The 19,469-nt window shown below is 39.6% G+C and overlaps 1 protein-coding gene across 4 annotated transcripts in view; it reads left to right on the top strand.

Moving 5' to 3' along the window:
• Nucleotides 1-19,469, top strand: part of FRY (FRY microtubule binding protein) — a 367,201-nt gene that overhangs the window by 47,282 nt on the left and 300,450 nt on the right. For 3 of the 4 annotated variants that reach the window (XM_061628442.1, XM_061628443.1, XM_061628440.1), the window contains exon 1: nucleotides 8,974-9,295. The exons of the other annotated variant lie outside the window; for it this stretch is intronic. In XM_061628442.1, coding sequence (XP_061484426.1) covers nucleotides 9,094-9,295 — 202 coding nt within the window. In that variant the 5' untranslated portion in view covers nucleotides 8,974-9,093. Of the gene's footprint in view, nucleotides 1-8,973; nucleotides 9,296-19,469 lie in introns of those variants that run through there. 4 annotated transcript variants of the gene reach the window in all.

The raw sequence follows: 19,469 nt of genomic DNA, 5'->3' as shown, positions 1-19,469 counted from the left end.
CTTGTCTTAAATGTTTTTATTTATAATTTTAATTTTGTTTTGTAAACCACAGGGGTTTTCTACAATCAAGCAGTGAATCACTTGGGTCTTGCCTCTTTATTTCAGTGTCCAGCCACAAAGTGCTGTGCATTACACTTTGCAAGCCCTGCTGATCAACTAATTGTCAGGGCTTGTGTGCACTCATTAGCAAGTACAAAGCCATGTTCACATGTAAAAATAAGCCTTGAGCTCATGTGTTCCTTTCCCCCACATCTCCCCCTCCAGGAGGAAGACTTCAGAAGTTTTTTCCCTTTTCATTTTAATGAACATTGGTTCCTATTATTTCTAAACTGGGGACTGTGGTTTAACCCTAGTTACAGCCAAATTCAACACAAGACAACATCAAACCATGGGCTATGAAGCTAGCCTGTTTAAACTAGCCATGATTTATTGTTACATGGGTTGTAGCTAGTCACTCATTTCTGGCTATCGTAGAGCAATCTACATCAAACATTTTAGGGGACATGTAGGACTTTGTTACTCATTGTAATGACAGATAATATTTGTGCTTTGCATTGTGTATTATTCATTTGTATTGTTTAAAAGATAGTATTTAACTAAATGCTTGACACTATATTAACTTTTGTGATTGTATGATATGTTTGTGGGTAGACTTGAGAGATAGCAGTGCAGCCTGACAGACAACATTACATGTTATGAAATTCTTCTCCCCCCCACTTTAATTATATATATGGTTTTCTTTAATGAATATGATTATTAACACCAGCTTGTGAAACAATGCCAGGACAACTTTAAAAAGAATGGTATGTCTCTTGTTCTGTGAGGGAGTATATCCGGAAGTGAACCACATTCCTCTGCCAGTTGGACTGTAGCCTATTTGAAAATTGCCAGTCAAATAATGGAATGCTTGCTAAATAAGGACGCTACATGTGCTGACAGCTTCAAGGAACTAAGCAAGGAGCAGTTCCATCAAGTTTAGCCTTTAATCTGTTTATACTCATTCTATTGTATACACAAGAACCTCTGACTCCAGAGTTTCCACTGTGTTTTTGTTGCTGTCACAGTCAGCTGATCAAATCAGCACATATGAATACTAAATCAAACACTGTGGAATAGTGCCAAGATGAACCAAAATAATGTCCACTTGATAAAGGTCTGTACACTGTTTTCCCCCCTTTGAGCAAAAATGACTGAATTGAGATCCAGGCTTCCAAATCAGTAAGGAAAGCTGTTAAACTAAAATGCCATAATCAGAATTTTATCATTTCTCTTTTATTTTGTATCTTCTTTATATTTTGTTTTGTTGAGAATAATAGTGCATGTAGAAAATCAAAGAAAGGCAAGGAACACAATTCGTGAGCAAGCAAACTGAGGTTGTGCTTGAATGTGGCAAACCAAATCTCTCCATGGCCATTAAGGTTCCTAGTAGGCTTTGGAAAAACAATCAAATCTCACAGGCCTATTGTGAAGTTAAAATGAAATAAAGATGTAGTATTGGATATAAGCTTCCATCATGCTTAGAACAGACCCAGTGAATCATTGGAACTTAAGTGTCATTGATTTCAATGGGTGGTATTTTGTTATGGTATTGCTTGCACAATGGACTTCTGTAAACAGGGCTTACTATTTGTCTCTTTCCCCCTGCATACTCATAAATCTGCTCTGGAAGTTTGGAGGACTTTTTAGAGCAGGTTGGTGGGGCAGTGGGGGAAAGGAGATGAAGGGAAAGTCCTGTTGGGTCTACTGGTGTGACATTGAATCTTACCCAGTGGATCTATTCTGATTATGATTATGTTTGGATCCAACTCATCAGAATTGTCCTAAATGTTTTGAGTTAGTATGAGATGGGGAGAAATAAAATCTACAAAACTTGAATTGGCGGCTTACTTTCAATAGGGTCCGTTTCACCCCCTTTTGTCGGAGTTGTGATAGCATCAATGGAATTATGTTAACAGGTCACCCAATTAGGTGTTGTCCAAATACGAGTGGAAACTAAATCCAGGCTTGTCTCTATACACTGTTTTCAGTTATAATGACTGACTCTAGTAATAATATAATGAAAACACTAGGTGATATGTCTATCTTGGAAAGCCAAGGCTTGGTCTCATTAATGATTTTATGGATAATATTTTATAATGTTGTGATCAGGTACTGCTAAGATGAGACCACATGCTCATTAATGATAGGATTAGGTATGCTATTGGTACACTTATCTATGGATCCATTAAGGAAATAACATTTTTTTCTATTTCTCAACCTGTAAAGGATTGATTGGTAAAATTCTTCTTAGCAGCAGCACAGGTGGTCTAATCTAATCAGAAAAAAAATATGGGGAAAGAGACCTTGGTATGGAAATATCAAGTGAAGTATGGCAGTGGATCAGTAATAATATTGATGATAAACTGTTGGCAATGTACCTGAAGGTTTTTTTTTTTAATGCTTCATCAGTGGTAGCACAGGCTGTACAAAATAAGCTTTATATAACCTAATACAACACAGTTATTGGAACTATGGGAAGCTACATGTTGAATATTTGCGTACTACTGAATAAGATCCCAAAGGACCTTCTTCAGATAATTCTTCTGAATTATTTATACATATGTGTTGGACAGAGATTTAGACACTGTCACAGTAACAGTAGCTAAGATTTCAATTACATCATACTGGAAAATTCTATCACCCTGTATCTGACTGGTTTTACAAAATATGGAATGTGCAATTTTTCTGTAGAGATACTCAATGTTCATCATGTTTTGCAATTGTTAAGTTCCAAGATAACCAGTGCAAGCCTATGCCTGCCTACTCAGAAGTAAACCCCACTGGATTCAATGGGACTTACTCCCAGGTAAGTCTTAAATATCTAACATTAGTAAATACTGTTTGATGTCAATTATAAAATCAATTAAAATGAATGGTAATACTATGTAGTTGTCTTCTATTTATTCTTCTTTGGAAAAGGAAATATCAACTGCATATTGATATGTATTATTTAATAGCTACTTGTAATTGTCTCAAATATAGTTCCATTCCTGGGCAAGGTCCTTGAAAGAGTGGTTGCAGGCCAGCTCCAGACACTCTTGGATGAGACCGATTATCTGGATCCATTTCAGTCGGGTTTCAGGCCTGGTTTTGGCACAGAAACAGCCTTGGTCACCCTGTATGATGACCTCTGTCAGGAAAGAGACAGGGGGAGTGTGACTCTGTTGATTCTCTTTGATCTCTCAGTGGCTTTCGATACCATTGACCATGGTATCCTTCTGGAACGACTGGCTAAGTTGGGAGTGGGAGGGACTGCATTGCGGTGGTTCTGCTCCTACTTGGCGGGTCGGCTGCAGAAGGTGGTGCTTGAGGAACATTGTTCGGTCCCATGGATTCTCCAGTATGGGGTTCCACAGGGGTCAGTTCTGTCCCCCATGCTGTTCAACATCTACATGAAACCGTTGGGTACGGTCATCCTGAGTTTTGGAGTGCATTGCCATCAGTATGCAGATGACACGCAGCTCTATTTCTCCTTTTCATCCTCTTCAGGTGAGGCTGTCAATGTGCTGAACCGGTGCCTGGCTGCAACAATTGACTGGATGAGGGCTCATAAACTGAGGTTCAATCCAGACAAGACTGAGATGCTGTTAGTGGGTGGTGCTTATGACCAGATGATGGGTGTCCAACCTGTCCTGGATGGGGTCACACTCCCCTGAAGGAGCAGGTTCGTAGCTTGGGGGTTATCCTAGAACCATCTCTGTCAGTTGAGGCTCAGGTAGCCTTGGTGGCATGGAGTGCCTTCTATCAACCCCAACATCTCCAGGTAGGGCTTGGAGAAGCTCACTGTTTGAAACCCTGGAGAGCTGCTGCTAGTCAGTGTAAACAATACTGAGCTAGATGGACAATAGAGTCTGACTCAGTATAAGGCAGCTTTCTATGTTTCTACAGGAGTGTGATTGGGCCTAAAGGGTTGTATACCAGTTCCTTCCCTAACCTATAGAGATGGGCAAGGAGGGCTCTGATGTTGGCAAGACCAGCCTCCTTACTAGTGAATGCATAGGGTTGAGGGTTCTTGCTTTCTCCCTTCCTCCATGTCTACATAGAGTCCTTATATGTTGAATGTTAGCTCACCTAAGCTCACAAGTTATCAGCAGCAGTTGCCTAGTGTAGATGAAGAATAAAGGAGACCCCACTCAAGAATTCTTGAGTCTTGGGAGGTACCATAAATTTTCTATTTGGGAGTCAGACTTCAGACAGCAGTCTTTATAATATATGCTATTCATTCATATCTTGCACACTACAACTAAGAAAATATATTCTAGGTGGCCTTAGCCATCATTGCAGAAACAGAAAAACAGAAATATCTATCAGCATGAAAGAAGTTGCTGGATATCCATTTAACATCAAAGTATAAGACTCTGAAGGCACATCTTAGTTAAACCAAGTCACAATAGATGAAGGACTGAGTTAAACTCTATCACAGAGCCAAAGTTACAAATTACATGGAAATACATGTCATGATACATCACCCATTCAGACGTCATGGATGGAATAGATGGATGGTTCTCTCCTGCTTTCTTCAACCCCCCAACTCCAGCAGAGCTGAGGGTCTTGCGTGCTATACAACCTGGCCCTTTATACACTTTCTTATCCAAGTGAAGATGTGTTCCTATGGCCTTATCTGCTACTGCCTCTTAGAAGTGGTACTAGCTGCCTCTTTGTTCTCTTTCTATCTTCTCTCTGTTTGACCTCATCAGGCTCTCCATCAGGTCGTTAGTCAGGCTTCTGGTAGGACTTCTATTCTTAACTCCCTGGAAAGTCTGCTTTGCCCTGTTTGCAAGTATCAGCCATTCCATATAATGAGCTTCCTTTTACTTCATGTTGACAGTTAACATAACTCATTGGCTGTCTGCCCCAAAATTTTATCACTATGTCTGTTCCAGTTGTTTTCTTAGGAAAATTACAGCTTTAGTCAGGAGATGGAGGAAAAAGGAGGGTGGTTTTAAACTACTCCTTTCTTACTTTGGCTCTTGTGCATAAAGCAGACTTTATAAGCTAATTCAGCATATCTTAAGCATATTCTAAGCAAATCTTAAGCAAATGTAAATGATTTCAGCACATTATATGCATATTTTAAGCCATTATCTGGGCTATCCCATTACAACTCTCAAGAACTGCCACAATTTTCCTAACTGTGTGTTAGGATCTCTGCACACACTCTGTGATACTTGATTAGGGAATAGGAGCAGGTAACATCTAAAAGCCCCCTGCCCCAGTTAAAATGTTTTTTAAAAAACAAAAGGATATGGGAGGTTATAATATTAGTAGTAGTTTGCACATATTACAGTGTGTTTCTCTGCTACTAAGCCTTGCAAACTGATTCGCTGGGGAGGTTGAATGGTGTAGTTATTATTTTGGAAATCTACTTGCTGTTCTATGAGAATATTATGGCAATATTTGTGGTGAAAATCTCCACTATGTCAAAAAAATACCTTATAACATAGGAGGAAATACCAATTTTCACTTACAATGCTAATGAGGACTATAGTGGGCCATGAGAAATGTCAAAATTTTAAAAAAAGCACAGCCCCAGTCTTAAATAACTGTTTGTCCCCTGTAATTTCACAAAAAGGATTAATTTGGGTTTGCTTTCTTCAGATGCATATGTCTGGATGTGTCTAATTGTATGAAACTGTAGAAAGATTTAACAGTTGTGTCATCACTTGGCAGGAAATCAGAAACTGCCAAATTTAAGAATTTAATTGATCTGACTCTCTCTGAAGTGTCTTGTTGCCCGCTCTCTTTTTTTGTGGGAAAGGACATGATTTGGTACATTTCTCACTATGCCCTAAGCCTTGTACATTCAATTTGAGGTTTGCCAAGATACATTTTGGGTGATTTCTTTGGATGGTGGTAGGAATGGAAATCAGTGGTGCACTGCATCGCATTCCTACTAATTTTAGTTCATTTCAATTACTGGGCCTTTTATTTATTTATTATTTATTTGATTTATATCCCACCCTTCCTCCAAGCAGGAGGCCTTTTTTAGTTCTTTTATAGATGGGTATTTTAAAACATGTTTTAGGGCATTCCTGTCTTAATTTCTAATATTAGGGGAATGGACATAGCATAAGAAGTTTCCCGGTTCAATCCTAACAACTTCAGGTAGGGCTAGGAAAGACCCTTACCTGAAACCCTGTAGAATTGCTGCCAGTCGGCAGACAATAGTGAGCCACATGGATGCCTGGAAGTTGGTTTCCAATTTTTGCAAGGACAATCACAAAGTATAGCTTGAGTCTATTATTATTATTATTATTATTATTATCCTGCACCTCCTCCCAGAAAGATCCCAGGGCGGCAAACAAAAACACTAAAAGCATATTTAAAAACATCTTAAAAAATAAATCTTCAAAATGTCTTTGAAAAAACCCCTAAAAACAATTCCAGCACAGAAGCAGACTGGGATAAATTTTGTACTTAAAAGGCTTGTTGAAACTGGAAGTTCTTCAACAGATGCTGAAAAAAACAACAGAGATGGTGCCTATCTAATATTTAAGGTGAGTGAATTCCAAAGTGTAAATGTCACAACACTAAAAGTCAGTTTCCTATGTGATGCAGAACAGACCTCCTAATCAGATGGTGTCTGCAGGAGGTCCTCACAGAGGACAGTGATCGACCAGGTATGCAAGGGTTAAGGCAATCTTTAACTTGAGAGGACAGGGAGGGCAAGCTATATGGCATAAGGGGAAGTCCTTGCACTAATGGAACAGCTTCATTGGATACAGCCCAGTGATTGGTTGTTACCTCCAAACTATGTATTTCTACTGTTGGAAATAGGCTAGGTGTGTGTGTTACATTTTTCCATGGCTTTGTTTAATTTTTATTTATTTACTGCATTTTTATCCTGCTTTTCCTTCAAGGAGCCCAAGGCAGCATTCAACCTTATGAGGTAGGTTAGACTGACAGATAGTGACTGGACCAAGGTCACCTGGAAATATAGAAAAAGTGTCCCTGAACCCATCCAGAGTGCCCTTCCCTTTCCATGGAACAAATACACAGTCAGCTGGTTCCTGGACATTTCTTACATGTCAGGGTGAAGAACATCCTCACTGTTGTTGAGTGGGTTTGTAGAAGACTGTATATTGGAGAGTTACTGATCAGCATTTACTTGCCTCCCAGGTAAACTTAAAACCAACACACTCAAATGCTGGAGTATTTACCTGTAATTTTTATTTAAATTGTAGCCCATTTATCTAGTCAAGGTTTTGCAAAACCTTGAGTAGATGCTTAAACTATCTTTTTAGTGTGTAGAGTGGTTTACAATTAAAAATAAACCTGTGTGATAGGGCTGTGAGCTGAAAAACTCTGACTTGTGTGTGATGTTCTCCAGACATTCCTTAAACAGGGCTTTGAAGCCCTGCATGCTGGGAGATGTAGTCTGAGAGGACAGGAAGCTGGATAGGCAGGATATGTAGTGGTGGGAAGATAGCAGATTGCCCAGGCATAGACAGGATTCCAGAGCTATGCAGTACTTGTCATACAAGTTTTAGCTGTGCAGATAAGCTTGTTGAAACTTTACCATCTGTGCTTCAGTTAACTGACATGAGATCTTGCCTAAGGGTATCTTGAGAGTTTGTTGGCTGTGTAGGAAGGCTGATGAAGAAAGGACTGACAGAATGGGGAAACAGAACAGTCCAATATGAGTTAATATGAGATTTCTGTGTCCTCACATTTTGTTGAGCTTTTGAACAATGCAGTCTGTTAACTGCATTGTTATTTTACGTTTTATAATTTAGGGGCTGCATTAACTCCTTGCCTTCTGCAGTACGTGCACATGATGTATTTTAAATTTACATGAAATTGGGTTTAAAGCAAGGTAGTAGTGCAGACAAGCTTTTATATGGAAATATAAGGTCTTAATTGCAGATGAGGGACCTAATGTCAGAGTGTAATCTAATACCAGAAATGAGAGGCTTATGTTTTCATTTGGTACTTTGCATTTTACTTTATAAAATGTAATATTCTCTTTTTCTATTTGTATATTGAATTTAACCTACATAGCCTTCAACACTGAACTGTTCTTCATATCATTTGGGCTGCCATGGTTTAATACTGCTTAGCATCTAAATGGTAAGATTATTCCAACTTTAACTTTTACACCTGAGGAAAGGTGTGTTCATGTGAATAAATATGGGAAATAAAACTCCTATTACAACAAAAGGTGGACAAAGTCTGGTACATACAGGGACCACAATACTGGATTTAAGCAGCTAACTGTGAATTGTTGTAGCCCTGGGCTCTATAAACCACCAACAGTGCAATCTTGTACATGCCTACCCAGTCAGAAACCATCCCAATTGAGTTCAGGAAGGTCTTTCTTCCAAATAAGTATATATAGAATTGCTGCCTAAGGTTTGTTTTATATCATGATTGTTAAAATGCACTCCTGTCTCAGTGTCACAAAGTTGCTTTCTGTTACAACTCTCTTATTTCTGCATCTGCAAATTCACTTGTGCAATTATGTCATAACAGTAAAAGTTTCAATATTTTTTGTGCACAAGCTTCATCTCCAATAAAAAATAACACATAATAAAATGGTAATAAATTGCAATATATTTCCTCAGATATGTTTCTTCTACAGATAACTGGAAAGTTAATTAATTTCATAGTGTAGTAACTTTTGCTTTGTTTGTTCTGTCTGTAGACTGTTAGTGAATTGAAGTGAGAAGCACTGTCAGTGAAACAGAAATTCCAGTAGCCTATTTAAACCATGTTTTCAACTCCGTGCAATGGAGTTGATCAGTTCACGTTTACTAAAAATTTCCAGTCATCCATAAGCCTTTGCTAGCTTTAATGATTTTGCGATACCTCCTCCCCTAGACTGACTTTTGAAAGGAGGGACTTTGTAGTAATTCTACACCTGTTCATGCCCACGCCTATCCACTTGCTAAACTAACCAAACAAGTGCTGGGCTCAGCATGAGAACATGAAAAACTGTTGGTGACGGTTTTCTATTAGTAAAACAGATGTGACTGATTTGGAGCCCAGCTTTCTCATCTGTTTGTACTATTTTGCCTTTAAATTTTTGGGAGCGTTACCAACATATGTGCTATAATGGCAATTGATGACAATAACCTGCACTCTAGGACTAAGTGTAAACTCAATTCATACCGGAATGATTATAAATCGAGACGCAGTAGTCTACCATCAGAACTCCTCCTAGGAAATAACATTAAAGGAAGGTATCAAAGAAATATTAGGAATTTAGAACCTATCCACCCAAGACGCCCTAAGAAAAGACCATCTCTCTTTCCAGGTAGGACATGTCAGCAAGTTACTGCTGCACATTCTTAATATGTTTCTTTGTGCTTGTGGAAATTATGAAAGTAAGTTAAAGAGATTTTAAACAAAAAATCAGTCTGCTGCATGTCCAAAAATGTGTAACAGCAAATATGGTAATACACTATAACAGCATAAACAGACACCCCCCCTCAATTGTTTTGAAAATTTTGTACTATATCTTTCTTTGGCGTTTAAAGCTTTTAAAAGGAAGTTCAGGGTGCTATATGGTTTGTGGCTGAGCAAGAGCATCCAGATTCTAGGTTTTTTAAATTATTACTGTATCTCATTTAAAGTCTTGCACAGGGAGGATGTATAAGTTCTTCCCATATCAAGCTGGTAGTTCTTACTTATCCACAAATTAAATGAAATACTTGCGAAATGCATGCTTTAAATTCCTGCTCTGCACTGGAGCTAGAAAATGTTTGCAGTAACTGATTTAGTTTAAATTACAAGTGGTTGAATATCTCAACAACGGTAACAGTGGGTTTCAATCAATAAAGGCATAGTGAATAATATTAGTTTTAAATAATAATATGGGACTTAAGACAAAAGTAATTTTTGATCAGTTGAAGAATGAGATGTGCTGTGCAAAAAGAGAGCTGGGATTTTTAATTAGGAGGTTCTAAAAACATTATGCTAAGAATATTCTTTTTCTTTGTGGAGCTATGTTCCCCTGTATGAGATGTATTTCTTGTACAAAAAATGAAATCAAATTAATTTATTTCCAAAGTCATAGCAAGCTGTAACATCTTTTGTCATGCTTATTAAAATACCCCCCACCTCCTGTGTTTTAAATGGAGACCAATGTGATCTCTAAAGACACTGAATAAGGGACAAAATATTTTGAAAAAATACAGAAAGCCTTGTAAGAATCTCTAAGGTTTCTGGTATAAGTAACCCTTATCTTCAACATTTCCTAAAACAGAGACTTTTAAATACTATGCTAAATGTATGTATGGCAAACAGTCCTTACCCTTACCTTTACTTTCAGTACTTTAGGTCAGGTGACTTGGGTGTGCCCTATTTCTCAAAAACTTCCTAATGCCTGAATCAGCTCTTCTGCAGGGCAGTGCTGACAATCTCTAAGATTCTAAATACACTTCTTTTTTTTGTCCATTTTCTTCATTTCTTGTAAAATATATATTTCTTTGTCTCCTTTTTTCACAGCTTCACCAGCTCCACCTCCTCCTCCTCTGCCTATTACTTTGCCCCTGTTTTTCTGTTCAGGTTTTCCTTCTGGGTAGAAACTAACATGTTGGAATTGGGGATATGCCTACTGGCCCAGCCCCAGTCTTCATAGATTTATCAGAACTTGTGCAAGGAGCCTCACAAATACAAGATGTGTGTGAGAGAGCTGTACCCTGGAAAAATGCAGAGTATATGGACAGTGTTTGTGGAGATGGCTGTGTACACACCGTACATTTAAAGTATACTATTTCTCCGAAAGAATCCTGGAAACGGTAGTCTACCTCTCACAAGGTTGCCAGTGCCTTTAACAAACTACAGTTCCCATGATTCTTTGGGGGAAATAGTGTGTTTGAAATGCTGGTGTATACATGCATTTAGACATGCAAGCACTTGAACGCATGGTGGTGGTGCCAAGCCAAGCAGATGTCCCTTCATTTCTATCTCAAAGAACATTTGGATGGGACTTAGCAGTTCTCCCAACTTTTCTATCCACCAGTTTTTTCATTTGACATGACAAAGCCTCTTAGCTTTCTCTTACATCTGGATATATTATTTTATAGCAGCTTTGGATTTTCCCCCCTCCCCCAAATCTCCTGCTTCAATTACCATCATTGTGCACTTGTTTGGAAACAGTCTTTGCAACAACAACTAGACAACCTAAAGTAAAAAAACTGCCAGGGGGAGGAGGGTGAAATGGTATAGGTTAGTGTTCACATCCTGAGTTACCAATTTATGGGGATGCCATGAATAAAGTACCTTTTGGTACAGTTTAGTAACAGTTTCCCATGCAGCTTAGTAAGCATCTAATTTCTTTAATCTGCAATATTTAGCTAAGTCATGTTGGACAAGCAAGGATAAGCTTGTCCGTTTGTAAAGCAATACATTTGGCAACCAACATGGCATGCCATTTCCCTTGTCCTGGGATATTCTATATACTACAATAGGGAGGTATACTATCAATATTATTTTGTCCTTAGATTTTGGATTTGTTTCCAGGACCAAGTTGATACAAAAAGTGACCTCTGTCCAGAACTGAGAAAAATCAGGACAGTACCATATCATGTGTATTAAGGAGCGTTCTGTATCATTACAGCACCAGTAACTAGAGGAGAGTAGCATATTTTTCTTAAATAACTGTAAAGGGACCAATAATCCTATACAATTTATTTTGTACAAGGAACAATCTCAGATCTAGTGCTGAGGTTTTAACTGAAGAATGTGCAACCTTTCGTTAGGTTGGGAGGATTTATTCTACAGTTCCCTGTTCCATTCTGCATACATGGATGTTTGCTTGGGTAATGTTGGTAATCTAAGAAGTTCTTCCAATAAAGAGACAGCCAGTTCAGAAGCACTGAGAGCAGAATGACTAAATTTAGATACCAATCCATGTTTAAATGTTGTAAATATTGCGACTTAGAGGTCAGGTAGTGTCAATATGTTTCTTGAATCTAAGAAAAGGAGTCAGAGGATTGTATCCAAAGGTGTTGTTAAATTGATAGGGAGGTGATTCCCCTTCTCCCCTGTAGTCCCACTCACTTGCCCTAAATTTGCTCCAGAGGGTTGATTTAAGGTGGCACAGGACAGATTTAAGGTGGCACAGAGGAATTGCTGAAAATTGCTTTCTGACTACTGCACTGATAGAAGCCTTCCCATCAGCTGAGTGATGCCGATGGATACAACTTGGTTACTTTCCTTGTCTGTCAATTGACCCCAAATGAGAATTTGATTATCTGCCAAGTTTTCCACAAAAACATGCAACCAGCATTTCTGAATTCTGGATTGTGCCAAATTGTCACCTTTTGTGTGTTCATAAAGGTCAAAATAGAATACTGTATACTACTTGTTAGATATGTTACTTTTGCAAGATTTTGAATCCAAACTGTTCAGGAGCAGGCTTGGTAGGGACTTGGAACATGATCTTCTGCATTGTGGGTACCGCATTTTAGAAGGGTCTAGAGCAGTGGTTCTTAACCTGGGGTGCACGTACCCCCAGGGGTGTGAGACACTTTTTCTAGGGGTGCAAGGCGTTGTTCAAGAGAACAACCAAACTGTCATTTATCTTAGCTAAGTTAGGCTAAAACACACATTAAAATAAAATAAAATTTAATTTAATTAAAATTAAAAATGAACGGTATTTTTTCAGGGAGTGCGAGAGCATATTTTGGAAATCCAAGGGGTGCTGGCAGTGGGAAAGGTTAAGAACCACTGGTCTAGAGGGTTTCTAGAGTTAACTGCTGAGATCTAATAAAAACACATGATCATGTAGGTGAGTGAGACATAATCACGAAGATGCAAGGAAGTAATATAAATGTATCCTATGGAAGGAATCTGAGTGAATTGTTTGTTAATTTTAATGGTAACAAAGAATCTTGTGGCACTTTAAAGACTAACAAATTTATTCTGACAAAAGTTTTCGTAGTATACAGCTCACTTCATCAGATACAGGGAGTGCTCCTGAGTTGCAGGTACATGTATACATGGTTTGGGGGGGCAAGGGAGATGCCACAAGATTCATTCTTGGTTTTGCTGCAAATCAGGAGTGGGAGGCACTTGAGGATGAAGACTTGGAAGGGGAGGGGGGATGAGACTATGCAGTAGAGCATGTTTGATGAAGCCCCTCCTTGCTGCCAGATATGTCAGGACATGATGAGGAGGGAGACCCGGGGCTGCCCCTTCCCAGCCTGTGGAGGATGAGGGGGGCTCAGGGGCACAGCCTGCTGTAACGGAGTGCAGGTCTGGCATCAGAGGGCAGTCAGGTCGGGCCCTGACCAAGGGCCCCTGAGGCTCTGGGAGGGTAGCACTCCCATTCCGTGATCCATGGCAGCGTTGACTCCCTATACTGCTACAGATTGCAGAGAAGGAGCTCCCAGGCACCATACACACACAGAGAGAGACTGTGCGGGCTTCACTAAGCCTACCCACACACCTCACCTATCTCTCCTGTTGGGAATGCTGTGCATGCTGCGCGTGCATGCCTACCATCAACCAAGATGGCGGAGAAGGTTTCCCTAAGGGGCTCACAGCCCTGCCGCCATCTTGGTTGATGGTAGGTATGCACGCGCAGTGTACAAGCAATTAACATGAGGTGATGAGAGAAGTAGGTGGGGTGTGTGGGTGCTGCAGGCCCTGGGGCAGGCTGGTGCCCAAGTGCCCAGTCATGCCTGGTGCTAGCCCTGACAGAGTGGGAGGGTTCAGAGTGGAAGGTGTGCACAGTGATGTCTCCCAGGAAGATGAGTGCATCAAGAGAAGGGAGGAGACTTGTCCTCCTCAGAGAAGTGCCCGTCTTCAGGCCAGGAATGCCAGGGATCCTGATGAGTAGCTGAGCCTTCTCCATCTCTATTTAAAAGCTTGCTGTGTAGGTGGGGAAACTTGTTGGAACAATATCACAGCTTCCATACAGTCTTGGAACTCTTGCGACTACTCTTGGCTCCTGAACCCTGGCCTGTGCTCTCAGACTGGATTTATTGTTGCTGTTCTCTTTGCCTTGTAGGAGCATCTAGACCAGATTCTGCTGTTTCCTAACTGCTTAAGTTTGTACCATTAGACTACTATAATAAAAGTTTACTTCTTTACTTGCAAGTATACACATCTGTTGTCTGGTTTTGGGAGAGAACCTGGACATTTATATTATAAAGTATTGCGTCTTTAATCAAGTCCTAATTCATATAAAGGGGATTTAAGTGTTATTTAGGTTATGAATGGGTTTTGTGTGTTGTTTTGGACCAGAAACAATCAAGAGTGGGAGACGGAAATGGCAATGTGAACATCCAAAATTAATCATATTTTTTTCATTTGTAGCCCCATTACACACATAGGTTCACAATACTTTTCACATAGAAGTCCTTTTTGAGTAGGAAATATGTAACGTGTGAATCATCCCTTTCTTTAAAAGTAGAGTGATATACAGCAGTTTCAGGTTAATCTTGTGTTGCCTGCAGAGAGATGATTGCTGACCTTCTTGGGACCAGGTGCACGTTATGTGGCTTATCCATAATTCAAACAGTGGTCCCAAGGTATTCCTCCAGGCATCATGTGTGAAGCATATCTGTTCTTCCAGCCCAAGTACTGTTTGGGAAGCTGATGATCTAAAATGCTGGCTTTATGCAGTATTTTTTCATGTATTATGATGTGCCAGAATATAGTGCAAAGATAGCAACTGGACTAGAAGTTAAGACATTATTTATCATTCTGTGGAACACTGCAGATCAATTAAGGCTGCAGTTCTAGGCACACTAACTTGGAAGTAAACCCCATTGGACAGAGTAGGGCTTATTTCAAAGTACACATTAACTGGATTGTGCTAAAAGTAATATTTTGTTTGATAAGTGGATTTCAACGGGTATATATCATTTTTTAATATCTTTATGGTTGATCCCTAATAAAATTTCACAGTAATATTATGTCTACTCTTGAATATATTTTTGGAAATGGCAGCAAGACACTTTTGCCCTCTGTCAGATACTAGGGGTGGTACTCAATATTAGTTCTACTCAGAATAGTGCCATTGAAGTTAATAGACATGACTAACTGAGGTTTACTAATTTCAAATTAACTAATTTCTACTCTGAATAGGACTTGAATACAAACCACTAATCCTGTGATAAGTTAACGTAAATAAGTTAACAGAAGGAAAGTTTCCCATTCCCTCTTCCATTCTTCAGCCCACTGAAAAGCCTCTCTGGAGAGATGGAGGCCCTCCTGAACAGTATGAGATGGCTTGCAGGGGGCTGTTGGGGAAGAGGGGAATTGCACAAAATTGAACTTAGATCCTAAAATAAGTTAATTTAAAGAAATTCATGAGAGGCAATTTCTTGTTCCCACCTCCCCTCAGCAGCCCCCAGCACCTCACACCACATTTTTCAGGGGAGGGCCCTGGCCTAAAGTCTAGCAAAGCTTTTGGGGAGACACAGGTGACTGCTGAGGGGGGAGTGGATGAGAAACTTCTTTTTGCAAATTACCTTAAGTGAACTTAATTTAAGCTCTAAGCCTAGGTGTGTATTAGTCCCCAAACTATAAACGCTTGCTCACTCAGTGGACAGTTTTTAGCTGCTTGCTATTTTACGTGGATTGCTTGTGATAATTTTATGGTGGGAAATGCGTGTGGGGGGGAGATGTTCCGTGTGATCATTTTTTGTTATTAGTGTTGTATGTTTTAATATTTATTTGTTTTCTATGTAAGTTGCTGAGACTTACAAGTATTAGGTGACACATAAATAAAATAATAATAATGAGAATATTATAATGAGAAATATATATTTAGACTGCTAGAACAGATGTAACTTTTTAAAAAGAACCACTTCCTTGTTAACCCCTGATTGATTACACAGAGGCAGCTGTGTTTGACCTGACTAATCTTTACCTGCATTACAGAGAGGTTCCGGCAGAGGTCACATACTATTGACCTCTTGAGGCTTAAAGGGCATAGTGTGACCAAGTGTCACTCCAGTGGAAATAGCATGCACTCTATGCCTAGAAAGAAACCCAAGTATCCTCCTCAGAGAGGGGCTGTGAAAGCAGGATGTTTCTGGCTCAGTCGTGCTTGAGTTTGAAATCATCCATGGCAACTGTAAAGGACAGTAATATGATTTGAGAAGAGGCTCCACATCTTGGGAAGGGAAGTTAGAAAGCTCAAGGTGAATGTGGAAATGGGATCAAGATGGAAATCATGGAGAACAAACCGATTGTCAGGCATACTTGAGTAACAAATGAATCTACTAATTGTTTATTGGAGTACTGGTTTTAAAAAACTGAACAATATTCTGGAGTCTCTTTCCAAAGTATCAGATTTTTTCTGTCATACCATTCACAAGGAAACTCCAGCCCACAGGCCTAATTAAACCAGCCAGGCCTCAATAGTTAGTCCTCAGGTCAGTTTTAGCAAACCATACCCACCTTTCCTGTCCTGTTGTCATATATGATATCAGGAGTGGGAGTGTTCACTTCAAGCTGCTATGCACACTAACAGAAAAAGGTGCCAAATTCAAAAAGTGCTGACATTTTGATTTAGAGTGCATTCCCAATTTTTCCTTTTCACCTCTAGTTTGAATTCAAGCTCAAGATGCAAAGGAAAAAGAGGGGAAATCCTTTGCTAGCAGAGTTGCAAGCTGCAGCAGTGAAAGAAGAATTGGGAGTGCATTCAGTGTGCTCCTGATTATTTCTTTTGAAGTCACCTGATGTCATGGTGATGTCAGATGAGATGATTGACAGGTGGGCAACCCCACCTACCTGTTTCTGGTCTGTTAGGGTGGGGTGGGAAAAATCAGGATCTGGTTTGACAGCTGGATACTGATCCACATTTTGAAGCTAATAAATGGTGATAGGGTGTGAAAATAGAAGGCGCAAGAAGATATCTTTATGACTGACCACTAATCATTTTTATTACTCCATTTTTTCTTCAAACATGAGTCACAATGCTGCATATCATGGGAATTAGGTTCTAGGGCCGGGTACTGCTTGTCATGGCTGCTTGTAGCCTTTATCATCCTTTGCTTAGCCCCCAGCTAGAATTCCATTTTCTGATTCCCTTACTGGGCTTTTGACATATACTGGGGATTAAAAGACAGGTAAGACCTTAAATGTTTGTAGGCTTTGATAGGCCACCAAACAGGAGTACAGGTTTTTTGTATTGCCCACTACCATTATAAAACGCTTAGAAGATATGGAAGAGCCCTAGCAATTGCACAGGCATGTCCGGGAAGGGGATGGATGTTCATCCTACACACATTCTCTCCTAATCACCACATTCTGGCAGCAACTATCTCATACTGTTCACTCACCTGTCCCTGCCTATCTTCACCGTAAGTAGCCTCAGTTATGTGCAGTTCATGCAGTCAGGGCTCCATGATGAGCCTGCCAAATAAAGAACCTGCATTTTGAAAGTGGATATTTCCGGCATGCTCACTTTCATATATAAGCAATGAATAAAGAGTTTGGAAAGTTATATTGTTGGTGCACTCTAAATATCAGAAGGAAGCTATGGTAAGAAATGCATTTCTAAAACTAGAGAGACTAGAAAGAGCTTAAGGTTTCAACTCCTCCAATTACGATTTATACCATCTTTGTTAATTAAAACCCAGGAGATGGTCACCCACTTGCCTCAGTATCATCCCTGCCACCATCCTGTTCTTTATTTTGATGCTTCACCATCCCTGGCAAGTCCCCTTTCCCACATTCCTAAAATCAGAGCTTGGAAAAGTTACTTTTTTGAACTACAACTCCCATCAGCCTCATCCAGCATGCGCTGGCTGGGGCTGATGGGGGTTGTAGTTCAAAAAATTAACTTTTCCAAGCTCTGCCTAAAATATACAAAGGGAGCTTGCATAGGCAGCCACCACTGGTGCTGCACTGTGATTCCAAGCCCCAGAGAGAATGATGGCTCTAAAATACAATCTATATGGCTAGGAAAGTCTTGATTATAATCCTCATGGGATTACACCACTTCAGAAAACAAGTGAGGGATTACATATTTGAGTGTTCCCTCTGATGTAATAACTCTTGGCACACAGAAGGCTAGGACTTCAGGGAGAATGCTAGATTAGAATCCTTACTCCTCACACAGCAGCTTTCTATGGGCAGAAAGTTATTGACACGGGAGACCATTCAGATGTGCTTTCTTTCTACACACATCCTGAAATAGTACAGTTCCATATTATAGTTCTGATATCCTAAATTTAGGAGAGTGAAAATCTCATATCTGAGGCTAGAAATTAAAACAGGGACTTTCTGAGCTCCTTGAAGGTCATTTTATTTATCAGGCAAGAACCCTTCAGTATTACATTTAGGGTATTTCTAGTCCAGCATCCATTCCTGACACAGATTAGTACCATGTGGCTAACCTTCCTAACCCTGAGATCAGATGGTCATTCCACCTAGCAATTCAAAGGTTCATTTTTTGAGAAAGTAACGTGAAAACCTAAAAACACAATTGAGGAAAGGCATTAATTCTGTTCAGTTGAAGTCTGGGTATTAAAACTGTTTTAAAGACACTCAAAGTCTATCAATTTCACTGAGGTACAGGCTCTAGACAAAATGGATAAGCAGCACATTGATAAAACAATTGTTCACACACTGCTGTATATGCTGCTGTACACTCAAAAAGGAGGTGGAAGAAACGTGTTTGTTTAAAATATTACTTCTTTGCTTCAATATAATTTTAAAATTATAAATAAAATTGCAGGCCAGGACAGGTAATGTTGTGTAATGTCAGTAGGCTTTGCTGTTAACAATCTTACTTCCGGTTTAACAAATGCTTAATTATGTTCTTATATAATGTTAAGTAATAGTAGTATTACATAAAAGTGATCAGTCTGCATTGTCAGGTTAGTGTTTGGGGGGGGAAGGTGGTGGAGGATAAGATATATCTTGGTAACATAAGCTTTATATGTTTAGTCTTGTTTGTTTATTTTTAGAGTTCTTACCTGCCCTTCACTATAAGGGCCCAGGGTGGGTTACAACGATGTAAAAAAAAATTACAGTATTAAAATCAGTTCAAACAATTTACAATTAGAAGACTAGGGTAGGTCTCAAAAACATATACCTCAGGTTTCAAAGGTCAGGGTAAACAGATGCATGTTCAGCCTATAACGAAAGCTGAGGTGCCAAATGTTAGTCTCCAGGAAAAGGATTCTACAGTTTAGGGACTGCCATGGGGAAAGCCCACTCCTGAACTTCCATGAGCAGTGGAACTAACTCTGCCAATCTTGACACCCATGAGAGTCTGCAGGAGTGCAGGCAATCTTTCAAATATTTGGGGCGTAAGTCTTTTAGGGCTTCAAACAGTAATGTAATAAATTGGGTCTGGAAATGAACTGGCAACCAGTGCAACTGTTTTAAAATGGGGAGGGGGTATGTGAGTTCTAAATGGAACCAGTGAGTAATCTGGCTGCTGCACTTTGCAGTTTACAAGTTGAAGTTTATAAGTTGTCTTCAAGAGCAGCCCTGTATACAGTGCATTGCAGCAA

Source organism: Rhineura floridana, chromosome 5 (assembly GCF_030035675.1).
Source record: "Rhineura floridana isolate rRhiFlo1 chromosome 5, rRhiFlo1.hap2, whole genome shotgun sequence".
Classification (NCBI taxonomy): domain Eukaryota; kingdom Metazoa; phylum Chordata; class Lepidosauria; order Squamata; family Rhineuridae; genus Rhineura; species Rhineura floridana.
The sequence above is the reverse complement of the archived record's forward strand: the minus strand, read 5'-3'. Positions and strand labels throughout refer to the sequence as shown.